The following is a 15,936-nucleotide window of genomic DNA, read 5'->3' on the forward strand; positions in this document are numbered from 1 at the left end:
AAGAGGCTGGCTGGCCACATGTCATGAGAAGAAAAACTCCCAGACAGCGGTAACTTCCCACAGCTGACATTTGTAAAAGGGGGGCTCAGAGGGGAAGGTCCTCGTGGAGCACGTAAGCTGCTTACAAATTAACAAACTCGCGTGCGTGCACACCACTTTTTTGTTGAGGGGGCGTTGCGCATCAGCGCTGAGCCGCCACTGCTGCGCGCCCGTCCTTTTCTTTCTTCTTTCACTACACTCCGGACGCACTTCGTCCGGCTCGGCATCGCTTCCCCACTTGGCGGAGCGGCACTGCGGCGTGCTGATCGGATCAGCGTCCTCCCGGATAGCCCCCTCAGCTCCATCCCCATCCCCCATGCCGAATCCGCATCGAAAGAGCTGCTCCTCTGGCTTTCCCTCTGCTTTTTCTTCTATTTGTTGTTCTTACGATAAGGATGGAGCGTCTCGCAGCATCTCTATCTCATAATTGGCACCAGACTCGACGCGCTGCCCGGACTGTGAACCTCCAGCAGCAGACTTCTGAGCGGCAATAAAAAAGGCCAATTATTGGGCACAGACAGCAGCGCCCCTGCTCTCAGGACGAGCCACCGCCGCCGCGCTCTGCTGTAAATCAAGCCGGGAGCATCGGAGGGAGCACGCCAGTGCAAAGACGAATGGTTCGGGTAACTCCATCTTTTTCTCACTTCAGCACAGCCACGCATGCTCACGCTCTCTGAATGACCGGAACCGGTGTCATAATTACATTGTCTAATCGGGGAGCAAGATCAGGTTTTAACAAACACATTTTTGCAAGTGAGCATACTACGAGTGCTTTCCCAGGGGATGCGAGCTTAGATTGATGAAGTGATTAACCTCCTGTTTGGCCAATAACAAATGAGTTGGCTATTCATGCCAATTTGTCTTCGAACAAACAGATAAGCAATTCTCTGCTCGAAGGTGGCCCGTGTTTGCCACACGTTTCTACTCTATCTTAACTTGCTGTAAATAAAGCTGTGAACTCCAAAAAGCCTTAATCTCTCATATAGGATCTTTGTGGTTCAGACAACTCAATTTCAAAAATCCAACGAGATGGCGCCTAAACTCCCCCTTACCAAGTGAAACTCATTGGAATAAAGTTGTCTGACCAAAATACGCCGCAAGAGGGTGCCAAAACATATTTTCAAATGAAACTTTTCTCTTCATTAAAGGTGGGGCGCGTTGTTTAAAAACTTAAAAAGTACTTTCTCTATTAAGTTTGTATTAACAATGCCCAAACGAGTTCAAAGAGCTTGTGTTTTAATTTGCTTTATGGCTATCTGCTTTTACCAGTTAAGAGAGCTGTTCGGGGCGGAACAAGTTAGGTGCAAGGAAATGGGGTTGGGGGATCTGGAATGAGTCATTATGCTCGTCCCTGCAGATTTGATCTCCTATTTGTCAGTTTAGCATGAAAATGGTGAGATTATGAAAAAAGGACCTGCTTCTAGTACAGTCCAAAAGCCAACCCAAACCCCCCAAAAGATGGAAAGAGAAGAGTTTATATGAACATTTCTAATAAATGCACATACTTGCACACGCATCATGAATGAGCACTTTTTTTAGATCGGTAGGTTTTTTCAAGGGTAGAAAAGTGGTAGTGTAATGCATAAAGCTGTAGTGTTCGTAAGTATTGCTACTTTCCCAAATGTTTACTTTTGTTGGAATTAAAGCTCTTAATCTTTAATTTTAAACACTGGTATTGGAAAAATTCTACAAAATATCTTTTAGGACAGACTGTTTTTTCCTCTGCATGGTTAAATCAACATCTGAGTCGCAAGACTTGAAAAAACATGAGCTGCAGTGAGCAGTTTGAGGTTTTTATTAAGACAAATAAAATTAAACAAAAACAAAATATTTTGGGCTTGTGGATAAAGAACAAGGCTATAATGTTTTCTCCAGTGCGCCTTCAAAATGGCTGACAGTCATTTACATTCCAGAGGTGGAACATCACGGGTTATGACAAAAACAAGACAAGTCAGTGGAAAATTCCCAAATTTCAGCTACACACCAGTCTTTATCCAGAAACAATCATGTAGAGAATGTATAACAACTAAATGAAGTACATAAGTAGATAACTATATTTCAAATATGTGAATAATGCGAAGTGGCAATCATTACCAGCAAATCATTAACTTAATTAAAAAAATAAAGTGATGATTGAAAAACTGGAAAAGATATAACTGGAGAACTCACACTATTATTATATGCAGTGACACATTTCAAAATTCTAACAATCTTAAATCCATTAAAAAAATTGTTTCTTGCATTAAGTGCTTGCTTATTTGAGGACAGCACTCAAACATGATTTACACTCGTATGCTATAGACTTTCCATCACCCTCATCTGAGAGAATCTTAAATCGAACACTTTGAAAGGACTGTTAATCTAGTAAATACAATTGTTTTTTTTCCAATCATAAAGGTTTAAAAACATGTAAACAGTTTTTTCCTCCTGAACTGCACTTATCTCGAAACCATTGAAAACATAAAATATAGATAAGTTACGCTTTAGAATTCAGTCGGCAAATGCTTGTGCTCCCCAGAAACACTTTGAAGATTAGTAGGAAAGGGAATCTGGTTACCTCTCGATTCGATTATGATTGTGTTTGAGGGGGTACGATTGTGGAATTTTTTTTTTCAATATTTTTTTCCACTCAACAAGATTTATACACGTTTAGTTTTTAATAACGGTGCATTTGGTAGGGCGCCCGCTTTGAGACTGGGAGGTCGCTGGTTCGCGCCTCGGCCGAGTCATACCTAAGACTTATAAAATTGGTAAAAATGGCGGCGCCCTCTGTTGGCTGCGGCTGCATCGGCTCGCTACAACGGGTCAGGTGTATCGACATTTCGTTCTGTGTACATTGTTACAAAGAATGACAATACAAAGGAAATTATTATTATTATTATTATTATTATTATTATTTGTAATAAAGCAAAATATTAATTCCAATACAATCTATGCAAACTGCAAATTTCAAAAACACAAACAATAATTTAAGTCCAAATGACGACTACAGTACACGAAACATGAAGTGTCCATGATTCTGGAAATATCACCTCCAGATGTTGCTTGTACCATCAAGAAAAAAAAGTTTGCGAGGGAGAAACCCGGCCTGGCCCGAACGTGAACGTGATGATTGACATTTTGCGCCCAACTCAAACCAAAAGATTTAACCTCTTCATTTGAGTGAAAGCAATCCTAGTTGTCTTCTACAGTGCGTCCATTATTTCTTTTTTAAATTAAATAACGTAGGGTGATATCGCCTACCTGATCTTACACCACTTCTGCCAAAGCTACTAGATTTCTAGGTGATAAATGGTAGCCAGTGATGCAAAAAAAAAAAAAAAAGAGTACGGCCTGTCACGCTTCCGTGGTTTTTTTTTTTAGCGCAACACAGCTTGCATATAATGTTTGTCACTTTTATCTTGCTTTCTTTAGCAGTCAACATTGCAGAGGGCGAACTGCTTTGAAACACTTTCAGTTGAATAAAAAGCGGTTTTGTTTACGCAGGCCTGGGCAAAAACAGAATTCCGCTTTTAAGTTCCACCTTACTTATTATTCTGGTCTGTTTTTTTAATGTTGTTTACCATATTTTCCTTAAAAAGTCAAAAGTAGAATATTTTCTTTATTAAGTATGTGTTAAAATACCCCAAATGAGTTCAAAAAGCCTTTATATATTTTTCTCATTACACTTATCTGCTTCTATCTTACCTTTAGCAACACTGTTTGTGGGACGCACAACACATTGGGTAGAAGGAAGAGGGGGCGGTCGGCGGGAACGATTGGAGAGTGACTATATCCGTCATCGCAGTGTTTTGGTAGTGTAGCATGAAAAAAGTAACAGAAAGGGCCTGTTTAGAGAACAGTCTTAATACTAACCCAAAACCCAAAAATATTTTTTTAAAAACTAAGCATTAAGTGGAGCGCATCCAAAAAATACACATTCTTGATGACTGAGCTGACTTTAACCCAGGAGATGGAAGCACAGAAAAACAAAGTTTAAAATTTCAGACAGCACCCTTATGCATATTGATATTTGGACGTATACAAATTGACTCAGATTCGTTCACATAAAAATCAAGATGCAGCCAAGAAATGGAAATTTCCCCCACCCAGACTGGTCAGTAAATCATATTTGGTGCATGACACTAAGAGAAAGGATCAACAGGATCAGATTAATGCCCCTCAGCCCGTAATCCTCCCTTGCCCTAACCTTCCTACACGCCGTTACTCATGCTTAAAGCGAAATTGGTTGCCTCACATTGTCAACAGTGCTGTCACCTAGCAGACAAGGAGGGAGCACGTGATGAATTGGCCCCTGATTGATGAACACGGCAGACAGGTGGGCATTCAGCTCCCTCCCTCACAACATCACAAACAGCACAACACAAACACGGTCAGTCAAGCAGATTTCCCCACTGTGTCGGTGGAATACGTGTCGGGGCAGCACGACTAGAAAAAGGCATCAAACCTCTGCCTGCCATCTCGTAGAAGAACGTCTTGGCTGGCCTGCAGGCGGACGTTTCCAATTCGTCCGGTTTGAGGCTGCCGATAATTAACTTTTCAAAGGATGATGAAACAAAAGGGCTTGGAGACAATCTGACAGGAAAATACAAAACGCAGCACCGTCCAGATGAGACCAAGCAGCCGAACGGGGAGCAGATCGTTTAATCCACTTGGCCTGGCTTTGAATTGCTTGCTCCCCAACAAAGTCTGTGATACATTCCAACACTGCTGCTGCCGCCTGTGATGAATATATTCACATTCATCGGTGCAGAGTTGCAGAAGCTCCTTCATCGAAGAGGCTGCAAGTCACTTCATATCTGTGTCGGTGTCTTTTTACCCCACCCACTCTCCCTTGGAGATTATTTATGAACTATTAAAATCATGCAGTAACACTTTATAAAGCAGAAAGCCAACATGCCTATTTATCTTTCACTTGGAGTCATATGCTAATTTTCACGCTCACGCACAATCTCAAACCTCATTTTTTAACGCGCTCGAGTTTCTCAGTAATCTTTAATGTGTCAGATGGCGCAGAGGAGACAGCAAAGACCCTTTTTACTGGTTCAAGCAGAGATGTAGGACTTCCTACTGGAATTAATGTCTTCAAAACATCCCTATAACAAAGTTGACCTTACACAAACATAATAAATTAAAAGATGTTAAGGTGATCCTCACCATAGTCTGTTCATGTTAGCGTGACAGGTGTCAAAATGACCTAATATTTGATTAGCAAAATTTTACCACCCACTTTTTATGTTGTACTTAAAAGCGGTGAAAAATGGAAATTCAAACATCAGCAACTACAGGGATTTCTTCTTTACTCAAGAGACTGAAAAATATGAATTGCCCAGGGTCTCTGGACAAGACTCACATGTGAATTAAAATTTCTTTATTATCTGTGCTAATTGCCCATGGCCACTCTATAATATTCTGCCTAATCTGATAGCATAAGGCTAGTGGACTTTTTTTTTTAAATTATGGGACCTGATTTGGTCGACATGTTCATTGATACTTGCAGTTTTACTCAGTTTTACTTTTGATTAATGTGACTTGCCGTACCTTTAATTCAAACTCAGACACAAATATAAACAAGTTTTAAGCCTCCTTAAGACCCAGTTTCTTTTTTTTTCATCTTCAAGTGTTCCAATTCTTGACAATAAACACAATGACACGGGAATACAGTAAACAGTGCATTGCACTTGATTTGGCATGAGAAATGTTGGATTAAATTTTTGTATACTTCGGAGTGTAGAAGGAGGTTCAAGTTTTTTTCTCTATGTGAAGTTTGAGTTTCAACCACTATGGCAGACCAAAATAACAGCAAACCTTCCATTTATGACTTTACGTGAGCCTTGCAATCTGTCCCAACACATCAGAGTGGCAAACTCTTATAATGGCATTGATCGGCGTGAAGGGCTGACACCCTCAGGGACCGCTATAGTCGCCGTGGGGCCATACCAATGATAAAGATACGTGAGAATGCATCTCACTGTAAAGCCAATCATCGTTGCTCATTCTGCGATCAATACTGAGGTTTATTCTTTGCCTGAGTTACGAGCTGCGGCGAGTTCGTTTGAATTGGAAAAAAAGTCATTTGTCGCTGTTCATTTGGAAAGAGAAGGATTCTTGGCAGCGGAATAGATGTAGCTCTCGGAATCACACTGTACTTGAATAGAAGTACAGACCCACTAACAAGACGAAAAAAATGCTAGTATAAGCAGAATAAAAGTGCAAACAGGAATATAACAGGGTTTCTACAGCTTAAGGCAAGTTAAATGCAAGACTTAATGCCTTTTGAAATAAAATTTAAGACCCGAGTCGACAACAAGCCCACAATCGAAACAAACAAAACAAAAAACAAAAACAATATTTTTTGCATACAATACATCATGCATCGTACACATTATCTGGCAGAGCTTTTAGCCACGGCAAAAAATGTTCGTCAGACAGTACTTTCTCATGAAAACTACACATTCCCATGGTCCCATGGTAAATCTTTTTTTCCAAAGTGGCTATGTGTATCGTGGGTAGAACCAAGACATGCGTCTGCTCTGAAAGGCCTGACTAAAACCACATCAGCGTTTTAATAGTTTCGTACCTGTGCTTATGTGATGTACAAGTAAAGTAAATTGGTGAATTATTACAGAAGACAATTGATAAATGTTACTCATTTTTTTAGTTCAAATAAATATAAATCGTGTTAATGTGTTCACATTCTTAAGACTTTTGGAACCTGGATTTAAACAATTAAGGCCTTATTTTTAAAATAAATAATTCAATTGCCTTTTAAGCCTTGACAAGGATCCGCGGGTACCTTTTGTAATTAGAGATCCAGTCATCTACTTTTTCTGTACCACTTATTTTCCTGCGCCTCTTAGAAGTTAAAGCTTTAAGATGAGACTTACAGCAGATTTAAAACTTACACTTAAGAGGTAGGGTTTTGAGTAGGGATGCACCGATTTTTTGGCACAGGTGAAGTGCATTTTTCTTTTCTTCAAAAAGAAAAAAGAAAACCAAAAAAGGATCCTGGAAGAACTATGTGTAGCGACGTGACCTCGAAAGTGTGACGAGTCATGCAAAGCAGAGTTTCACTCAGGGGGGGTTTGTGCTAGTTTGTGTGTCATTTTGCTCTCAGTTCTTGATATCTGCTAGTCAGATAATATTCGCGTATAATATTATTGAGCTAATTAACCACAAGTCAGCAATGTCAATTCGTAAACAAATACTTTGTGAGTGACTTTCAGTCTGTTTGACTCTTCTTTATAAATTGAGAAGTGAAAAGAAGAAATAACTATAATTATGTAAATTTCAAGTAGACTAAAAGTGCAGTAACAAAATACAGTGGTTGAATGTTGTTCGGACCCACTGCTGGCGAAATCAGAGACAAAAAAGATAAGAAAAGCGACAGTGGCAGAAACGTCAGCGCCAAGTGAATGATTTATGAACATGAACATTTATTGCAAGTGAAACAGCAGTTCAGAGTGCTCAGAATACCTCAAAGAGGGAGAGGCCAACTTCAGTCAAAGATGAAAAGTGCTCGCTGGAGCAAGGCAACATTGTTAACCATGGCAACGAGTGCTGCATGCTTTCACTTTTTAAGTTGCCAAAAAAGCCTGGATGCAAACATCCCCTCATTCCACAACCACTCGGTCTGTGATGGTGTGCTTCTCTCTATGAAAAATATACACTATCTGAAACAAATTTATGGGAAGTAACTCCTACTGGAATGAGTTGCTAAAGATCAACAACAGAGAGTTGACAACAGAAAACTGGCAGTCAAGTCAGTTGCACGTTTGCCAGAACTAACCTGTATCTGTTCTTTTCAGGCATGGTGCCCACGCCCCAAGTGTGCGTCTCCGCCCTTGTGACGGTGAGCACAATGGCAGTGGTGGACCTCTATCTGCTAGAGCAAAGCATGCTGGGGGCACGCGGGCCGCCTGGACCAGGCACGTGGCAGTGCGCGGCCGTGCTGCTGGGTGATGCTGGCTTTTTGCTGGCGTTGCGCTTTGTATCAGCCGGGGTGGTGTCTGAGGCACGCTCGCCCCGCCGCGGCTTTGCCAACGCCCTCTGGTTCCTGTTCCTGTCGCTGCTCCAGCTCAAGCTCTTCTTCGTCTGCCACAACTACAGGCATGAACGGCGGCCACCCGACCCGCTAGCCAGGAAGGTCCTGACGCTCCTGCTGTCCATTTGCCTGCCGTCCCTTTTCCTTATCCTTACGGGGGCCGACTATATGAGCCCACAGCGTAGGAAACAGGAGGTGCGGGGCCGTCTGTTGTGGGTTGTAGTGGACCTTCTGGACGTGTTGGACCTACAGGCTGGGTTGTGGGAGCCCCAAGGAGGGGTTCCAGGGCCTGAGCAACGACTGCCTGTCTGGGCTGAGGGCTTGGTTTTCTTTTACTGCTACGCCCTCTTGCTTTTGCTGCCCTGCGTGGCCCTCACGGAACTGGGGTCCACGGGCCTGCCAGGCCAGAGGGCGCCCCGCAAGGAGGCCTTGTACCCTTGGCTCAGTCTGGTCACCATCAACATCCTTACCCTGGGACTGAGAGGCGCCGGCATGCTTTGGTACAGGGACCCCCGGGTTTCAACAGTGTTTTTGGGCAAGAACTTGCTGGCTCTGGCGGTCAAGCTGAGCTCGGCTTGGGAGAAGCACAAACAGGAGCGTAGTTCTTCGGGGGTCGGTGTGATGACAGGCACAGGTCAGACAGAAGAATCGGCTCTGCCGAGCCAGAGCTCGGAGCAGGGCGTGGATATGGCTGCAGGCAAAAGCTCCTCGGCTTCCTTTCACACACTGTCTCGCTCGCAGAGCCACTCGCATTCTCATGTCAGCCCAGGACACACAGAGTCACCCTTACCACCCTCCTTCATCTCCCAGGAACTCTAGATGCACTCTCACACATGCACTATGTAACGTACAATGTGCATAATCTATGCACACACACGGCCAAAACCCTGACAAGACACAATGGATGCGATGCTGTCAAGCTCAGATTTATGCACACTTGGATCACTGTGTTTAGTTCGTGGGCGTCGACATCCAACCTATTTTGCGCCTAAAAGATTGTTCGATGAATGTAAATCTACGGCTCTTCGCATTAATTTCTCTGCAAATTGTCGCTATCGGGTTAAAGTTTTCCATTCACAAATACAGTCATATTTTCATAAAACACAACAGGAATGTCTCTACATTTGCTATTTTTACAGACTTTAACAAATTACAATACATTAAATAAAATTCTTGAATGGGCATTAGTTAAAAAATTCCAGACAAGAATGAGTGAAACAAGCTCAATTTGAACAGGATTGTTGCATTAAAAATAGACCACTGTACATGTCTGACAACCGGGAAAATAAGTCCAAGCAAATGCTTTTTCTCCCACCGAGTCAGCATGTTGTTTTATTTATTCTTTTATTGTTTTATTTATTTACCTGAGTTCGGTAATTGAACAACTGGCAGTTCTCATACAATTTCATATCAGTACAACCTAATTATGAGTTGTTGTTTTTCACCTTGCAAAAGCTGACATTTGGAGCCTCGAAGATTCCACTGAACATTGACGTCTACCCAATAGCAAAATTGCCTACGGCATTTTTTCAACATATTTATAAATAATAAAGAAATTTGCCAAGATAAATTAGTTTGATTCAAACCTCTGGGCGGCAGTAGCTCGGGAGGTAAAGTCTTGGAATCAAGAAGTCGTAAGGGTCGATACCCGGCTCCTCCATGTTATATGTTTAAGTGTCCTTGGGCAAGACACTGAATCCCTAATATCCCCGATAAGCAGGTAGTTGCCTTGCATGGCTGACGCCGCTATCGTGTGTGAATGTGTGCGTGGATGGGTAAGTCGAAAGCACATTGTAAAGCGTTTTGGGAGCTCTTCAGACCATTTACGTTTACATTTACTTCAGGATTATGACAAATTATATAACTGAGAATTTAAACAGGCACAGAAAAAATAAGCATTTTTTTATGGTAAGCTAAAAATGCCTGGAGCAACGATTTTACCTGAAAAACTTGCGTGTTGAATTTTCAAACGTTTAATGGTTTTTAAACTGATGCGTATACGCAGTCCGAAGAAAGAAATTGTGAAGGGATCAGGGAGCCCACTGCAATTTATCTTATTTGTCCAACAACAAAAAATCACAAACATGTCTTTTTGATGAGAAAACGTGGTCTGTGTTTTGCTAAATCACTTTGTATTGTTCTGATTAAGAAAGAAAATGAAGATCTTTGTGAAAAAAAAGAATGGTCTCCTTTTGTTCCAGAAGCAGAGTGGGATGAAGTGTCGGCGTGTTTGATTGATCTCGGAGCCGACTACCACGGTGCACAAATTACGATCATTTAGGATGTCGCTTCTCATGCCATCCACGCACCAACTGTTTAGCACCTCAGTATTTTTTCCGACCAACACAAAATGAGATTGCTTGCAACATTCATAAGATTACTTTGTTGCAAGTCAGTTCCAATTAGTGTGAAGCAGCAAAATGCTTATTAGGAACCATTTCGCACTACGATTGTTTGTAAACTATGAGTAAAAATCTTTATCATTCTTAATTTTTAGCCCAGTTTTCGGAATGTTTGAGATCAATAATGTGGAAAAGGTTTTTTTTTGTAATTTTAACTGATTAAATGTAGTTAAAAATATTGCTGGTTTAACATTTATCACTAGCCTTAGGGCCCGGTCACACAGCCGTTTGCGTCTGTATCGAGGCTGAATCACGGCCACTAATTTCTGCCGTGAAGCAGACGCTGTTGGACGCTTTGAGATCGCCATATAGACGAGATACAGCAGTGCTTTACACGCGGTCGGAAATTCACACGCGGTTGGCCGCGCGAAAAAGTTTTGCACTGCTCAAAACTTTAGACCACGTGTTAACCGCGGGCGGCACACGAGGTAATGACGCGGAAATGACGCAAAACAACGTGCTATGGCCGCGGCCGGGGCGTGGTTACACGTGGGTAGGACGCGAAATTTCAGCGGGTAATCGTGGGTGGAGCACGGTCATAGCATGTTCTGCGCCTGTATCGCGGTGTTATTACGTGAAATTAGCGTGTTACGCGTGTGACGGTCAAACGCCTTTCTCCGCGTATATACAGCGCGATTTGCCGAGGACACGTCAGTTGTGCTCGAGACGTCAAGGGGTGAACATGGATCCCCATCACCGTAGTGACCTCGTCTTAATCCATTTTTATTTCTTGACATTTATTTTCATTTCATAACAATAAAATAAAAATGAAAAACTATTACAATAATAACATATTGGCTTCTTCGGTGCCATAGCTTGAAATCTTGATCCTCACAGGACTGTGTCTTGAGCGGTTATGATTTCTACAGCCCGGTGTTATGCCGAGAAATGCATCCCTGCCGAGATTTGCATCCCCTAGCTACTACAACCACTTTTTCCTCGTCTTATCTCACTTTTATATCACTTTTAGGGAATGTAATGGCGAACATGTAACCAAATCCACTTCGTCTTGCATTTGTTGGGAATGTAATACAACTAGCCTAGATGGTAAGGCGCCCGCTTTGAGACTGGGAGGTTCGGGTTCGCGCCCCGGCCGAGTCATTCCTAAGACTTAAAAAGTGGTCGGCGGCGCCCTCTCTTGGCTGCGGCTGCATCGGGTCAGATGCAATCGACATTTCGTTCTGTGTACATTGTTACACAGAATGACAATACAAGGAAATTATTATTATTATTATTATTATTAAACCATTCCGTCTTTGTTTTTGTTGTGAACGTAATCGAACGGTAATGCACACCGTATATAAATCACTTTTGAGAACTGTTATGCACTCTACCGTAAAGCTTATTATGCAGAAAAAACCTTTATGGTAGATAGAAGTTAGATAAAACAAGGTAAAAGTGGTTGTAGTAGCTAGGGGATGCAAATCTCGGCAGGGATGCATTTCTCGGCATAACACCGGGCTGTAGAAATCATAACCGCTCAAGACACAGTCCCGTGAGGATCAAGATTTCAAGCTATGGCACCGAAGGAGCCAATATGTTATTATTGTAATAGTTTTTCATTTTTATTTTATTATCTTGTTATGAAAATGAAAATAAATGTCAAGAAATGAAAATGGATTAAGACGAGGACGCTAAGGTTGTAGTAGCGAGGGGATGCAAATCTCGGCAAGGATGCATTTCTCGGCATAACGCCGGCTCGGCAGCTTTTATACCCGTGGTCCACACGAGAAAATGACGCGGAAATGACGCGATGAGGAAGCGGAACAGTCGCCGGCGTCTGTTTTGCGGGCATACCACCGATGAACAGCGGGTTGGCCAATTTTGCGCATTTTCCATCGCGGGCAACCACGGGCAAAAAAAACCCGCAAAATTTTACCCGCGATACAGACGCAAACGGCTGTGTGACCGGGCCCTATCACTTAAATTGAATCTGTTACACAAAGTGAAGTAAGCTACAAAATGTCAGGAACTCATTTGACATGCCACGATCCAAAGAAATTCTAGAAAAAATATTTCAAAAAAGTGATTAAAACCAGTCTGGAAAGGGTCTTAAAGCCTATTCCAAGGCTATAGGGCTCCAGCGAACCACTGTCAGAACCATTTATTAAAGCACAAAAACAAAGTTAAACCCCTAACCGCCTGGAGGCTCGGGAAATCACAATGCAAAAGTCTCGTGGAAAGGTACATTTGCAGATTTAGGAAACACTATGAATTGAAAACATATTTTTGCAAACATGGTGTCATTTATTAAAGACACCCAATAATTTGCCTTCCCAAAATAAGCACTTACCAAATTATCAGGTGCGCCTTAAGTACAGTGAAGAAAGTAAGCATTAGAAAACCCTGCTATTTTGCTATTTCTCCCCACTGTATGTGTTAAATACAGAAATAAAACAAGCTACGGAGACTGCACCTTTTACCCCTATGCTCATTAAAATACAGTACTCAGATTGATGACAGTAACGAGCTTGCAAGTAAGACATCCATCCATGCACCCATCCATTTTCTGCACCACTTATCCTCACACGCGGGGGTGCTGTAGCCCATACAAGTATTCTTCGGGCAGGCGACTCCCTGAACTGGTTGCCAGCCAGTCACAGGGCACACAAAGAAACAATTCACTCGCTCATTCACACCTAGGGACAACTCGGAGCAGCAAATCAAGCTGGCATGCTTGTTTTTGAAATGTGGGAGTAAAAGCGGAATCCCAGGATGAAACCCCGAACATGATAGTCCTGCACGGAGCAACTGTTAGCTGGAAATGAACTCTGGAGCTCTGCACTGTGGGGCTGACATGCTAACCACAGAGTCGCCGTGCTGCACTAGTAAAACAATCAGTATAAAAGTAGCCAGGTTGCCAAGATGCTGATGTGAGGTAAGGAAGTTTCACGGATAAGACCACTTTTTGGGGTGGTGTCAATCATACTCAGATCACGCAATTTGCAGTACATGACTAAAACGGGGCCCATAATTTTTGCATTTTAACGCATCATGGCTTACAGCAGTTGGCTAAAATGCACAACCATAGTCTGATCCTCTGCCCTGAGACAATAATATCTCACATGATAACAATGTTGATACATGCTTGCCTTGGCACTTTGGTTCGGCCCTGATGGAGGCATTTACTGACACGTATTGGCAGCCTGTCACCCTCACACACTAAGAGACACTGGGAACGATTCAAAGCCAGTGATATCTCAAACCTGATCAATAACAACCTGCCTACCACTTGCACATCCAAAGCTCTATTAAAAGGCAATCAAGAGTCCATTTGGCGGCACACATTGGCACAAAAACTAACATAAAAGCAAATTACCCCCCAAAAAAATCTGAGCATGCAAAAAAACAACAACAAAAAAACACTCATTTGCATTTTTGTTGACGCAAATACTACATGCTGAAAAAAGAGAAAAGAAAGTGATGCTGGCAAAAGTCCACCATTCATTATAATTACACCTGAAAATGCTCAAATATGCTGGCATGCTAGCGGCAGCAGACAAAAGTCTTGATGTGTAGGTGTCAAGTTGCGGTGGTAACTAAGTGCTCTGCTGACACCTTTTCCAGGCTTTACTGGCCCCATTAGGTGTAAGTAAGGCCATTTGTCACAATGCGGCCACTTATGGTCTCCCCGCTTTACGGGCAACGCACTTTGCACATATTTAGACTAATGAACACCGGGCTGCAAAATGTGGAATTCATTTGGAGCTTCTTCCAGGATTGAGACAATTAGATTTCGAAGCTTCGGGGGAGGTGCAGACACACGCCTACATTTAGAGGTTCAGAGGAAAAAGTCAACTGCACACGACAACCCTGTCCCTCTAACCTTGCTTGTTCTCCATCTCAAACACATTTTTCCATCTTCCTTCCCACTTGGATAACTTTCTTTTGCACAAAAGCTGCCACTGTCTTTTACAATCCGGTTGCGTCTGCTAACCTTTGGATACACTGTAGAATATTTTCCATGAGCACCTTATGCACTTGTACTGTTTTGAGTGTCATTGAGATTCTGTTCCTCTCCCAGACTGTTTTCTTCTTCATCGTTTGGGTTAATTTCAGTCTGGTCCCTAATTGTTCCCCAGAGCAAAGATTGTCTATTTTTGGGACCCTGTCTTGCACGTCTATTCCTTTCATTTGTTTGAATCTGCCTTGCAGCGAATATGCTTTTTACGTCGGTGCAGTCAACCTAAGCATAGGGTCTTCGCATGCACAGAGAAGAATACCGAGGCAGCATGGAAGGGGAGTCGGCCTGAGATTAAAGTTCTAATGCAGCTGCCTAGAGAATAACTGCAGCCTACGCACTACCATTTGTTTACTGCTGCTGGGATCGCATCACCCATAGAAAAGGAGAGAAGTCTCTAGTCATTGATTTTAAAGTCAGGAGTATTTCAAGTAATATAACACATTTTTTAAAACAACTTCAACAGTCAACCAGGAAATGGAACAATAACAAGCACAAAGACATTTTAAAATAACAAGATAAAAAAAATCAACAGTGCACACATTTTCTCTGTTGTTCTTTCAATAGAAAATACTTTTTGTTCTTTGTGTCCGGGCGCTACCTGGTTTCCAAAGCGAAGTGGAAACAGCCACAGTGTGTTCAAGCGGCGGACTGGCAGCACAATATTTTGATGGTAGTGTCTGCCGTGGACACTTTGCAGACTACTAGAAAGTGGGTGGCGAACTGGCCAAGGGAAGACGTAAACTGGGTGACTGCCGTGACAAAAACAATTCTAGCAGTCAGTTAGCGTATGTAACAACTAATGCCGTCAGTAGACAATCGTTTCAGTACCGGTTGGTTGAGAAAGAAAGAATTGTTGTTTCCGTCTTGGAGTTTCTCACAGTTTTAGTTATTACTTATGTTTATTCTAGATATGGACTATGTTTGGTCTATTGGTGCCCAAGCAACATCCATTGCAACCTAATTGACCTGGAGGGGGGATTACCTCATGGGTAGTCCCTTTACAAGGTTCCTCATTTGTCCTCATGCTGTTTTTCCTTTGACATCTTATAGGTTTGAGATCAGGGGATGTCGTAACTACCATATATGTGGGCCTGCGCAGCACAAAAAGACTCTGTGATTAAGGGGCCGGTCACACAGCCGTTTGCGGCTGAATCACGGCTAAAATTTTGCGTTTTTTTTTTTTGCCCGTGGTTGCCCGGGATGGAAAATGCGCAAAGGGTTATTGGTCTATCTTCTTAATTCATGATCCATTATCGATCAGTTCATGATACGCTACAAAGCGTAGGAGCCGGGACTCTTACTTTCAGCCAAAAGGCCAAGCTAAGGTCCTAGCATTAAAGCCTTGCTGTAACCATTGCGAATGCACCGAAAGATTTATTCAAAATGAAGAGAAACTACGCTGACGGGGATCCATGTTCACCCCCTTGACGTCACGAGCACAACTGACGTGTGCTCGGCATTCGCGCTGTTTATACGCGGAGAAAGGC

At 42.5% G+C, this 15,936-nt stretch overlaps 2 protein-coding genes across 3 annotated transcripts in view; one reads left to right on the forward strand and one right to left on the reverse strand.

Moving 5' to 3' along the window:
• The window catches only part of mrpl11 (mitochondrial ribosomal protein L11), a 107,299-nt gene that overhangs the window by 26,758 nt on the left and 64,605 nt on the right, over positions 1-15,936 (reverse strand). The window lies entirely within an intron of this gene.
• On the forward strand, positions 152-10,246 carry tmem265 (transmembrane protein 265). Of its 2 annotated transcripts, none has more exons than XM_088344019.1 (2): positions 152-662; positions 7,848-10,246. In XM_088344019.1, exon 2 carries the CDS (start codon positions 7,850-7,852, stop codon positions 8,900-8,902), a length of 1,053 nt encoding a protein of 350 aa, XP_088200145.1. In that variant the 5' UTR covers positions 152-662; positions 7,848-7,849; the 3' UTR covers positions 8,903-10,246. The 2 variants fall into 2 exon arrangements, with proteins under 2 accessions (XP_088200145.1, XP_088200146.1); XM_088344020.1 differs by having other exon boundaries at positions 152-656.

The sequence above is a fragment of the Urocampus carinirostris genome, chromosome 9 (assembly GCF_059441175.1).
Source record: "Urocampus carinirostris isolate Australia breed hairy pipefish chromosome 9, RoL_Ucar_1.0, whole genome shotgun sequence".
Taxonomy (NCBI): Eukaryota; Metazoa; Chordata; class Actinopteri; order Syngnathiformes; family Syngnathidae; genus Urocampus; species Urocampus carinirostris.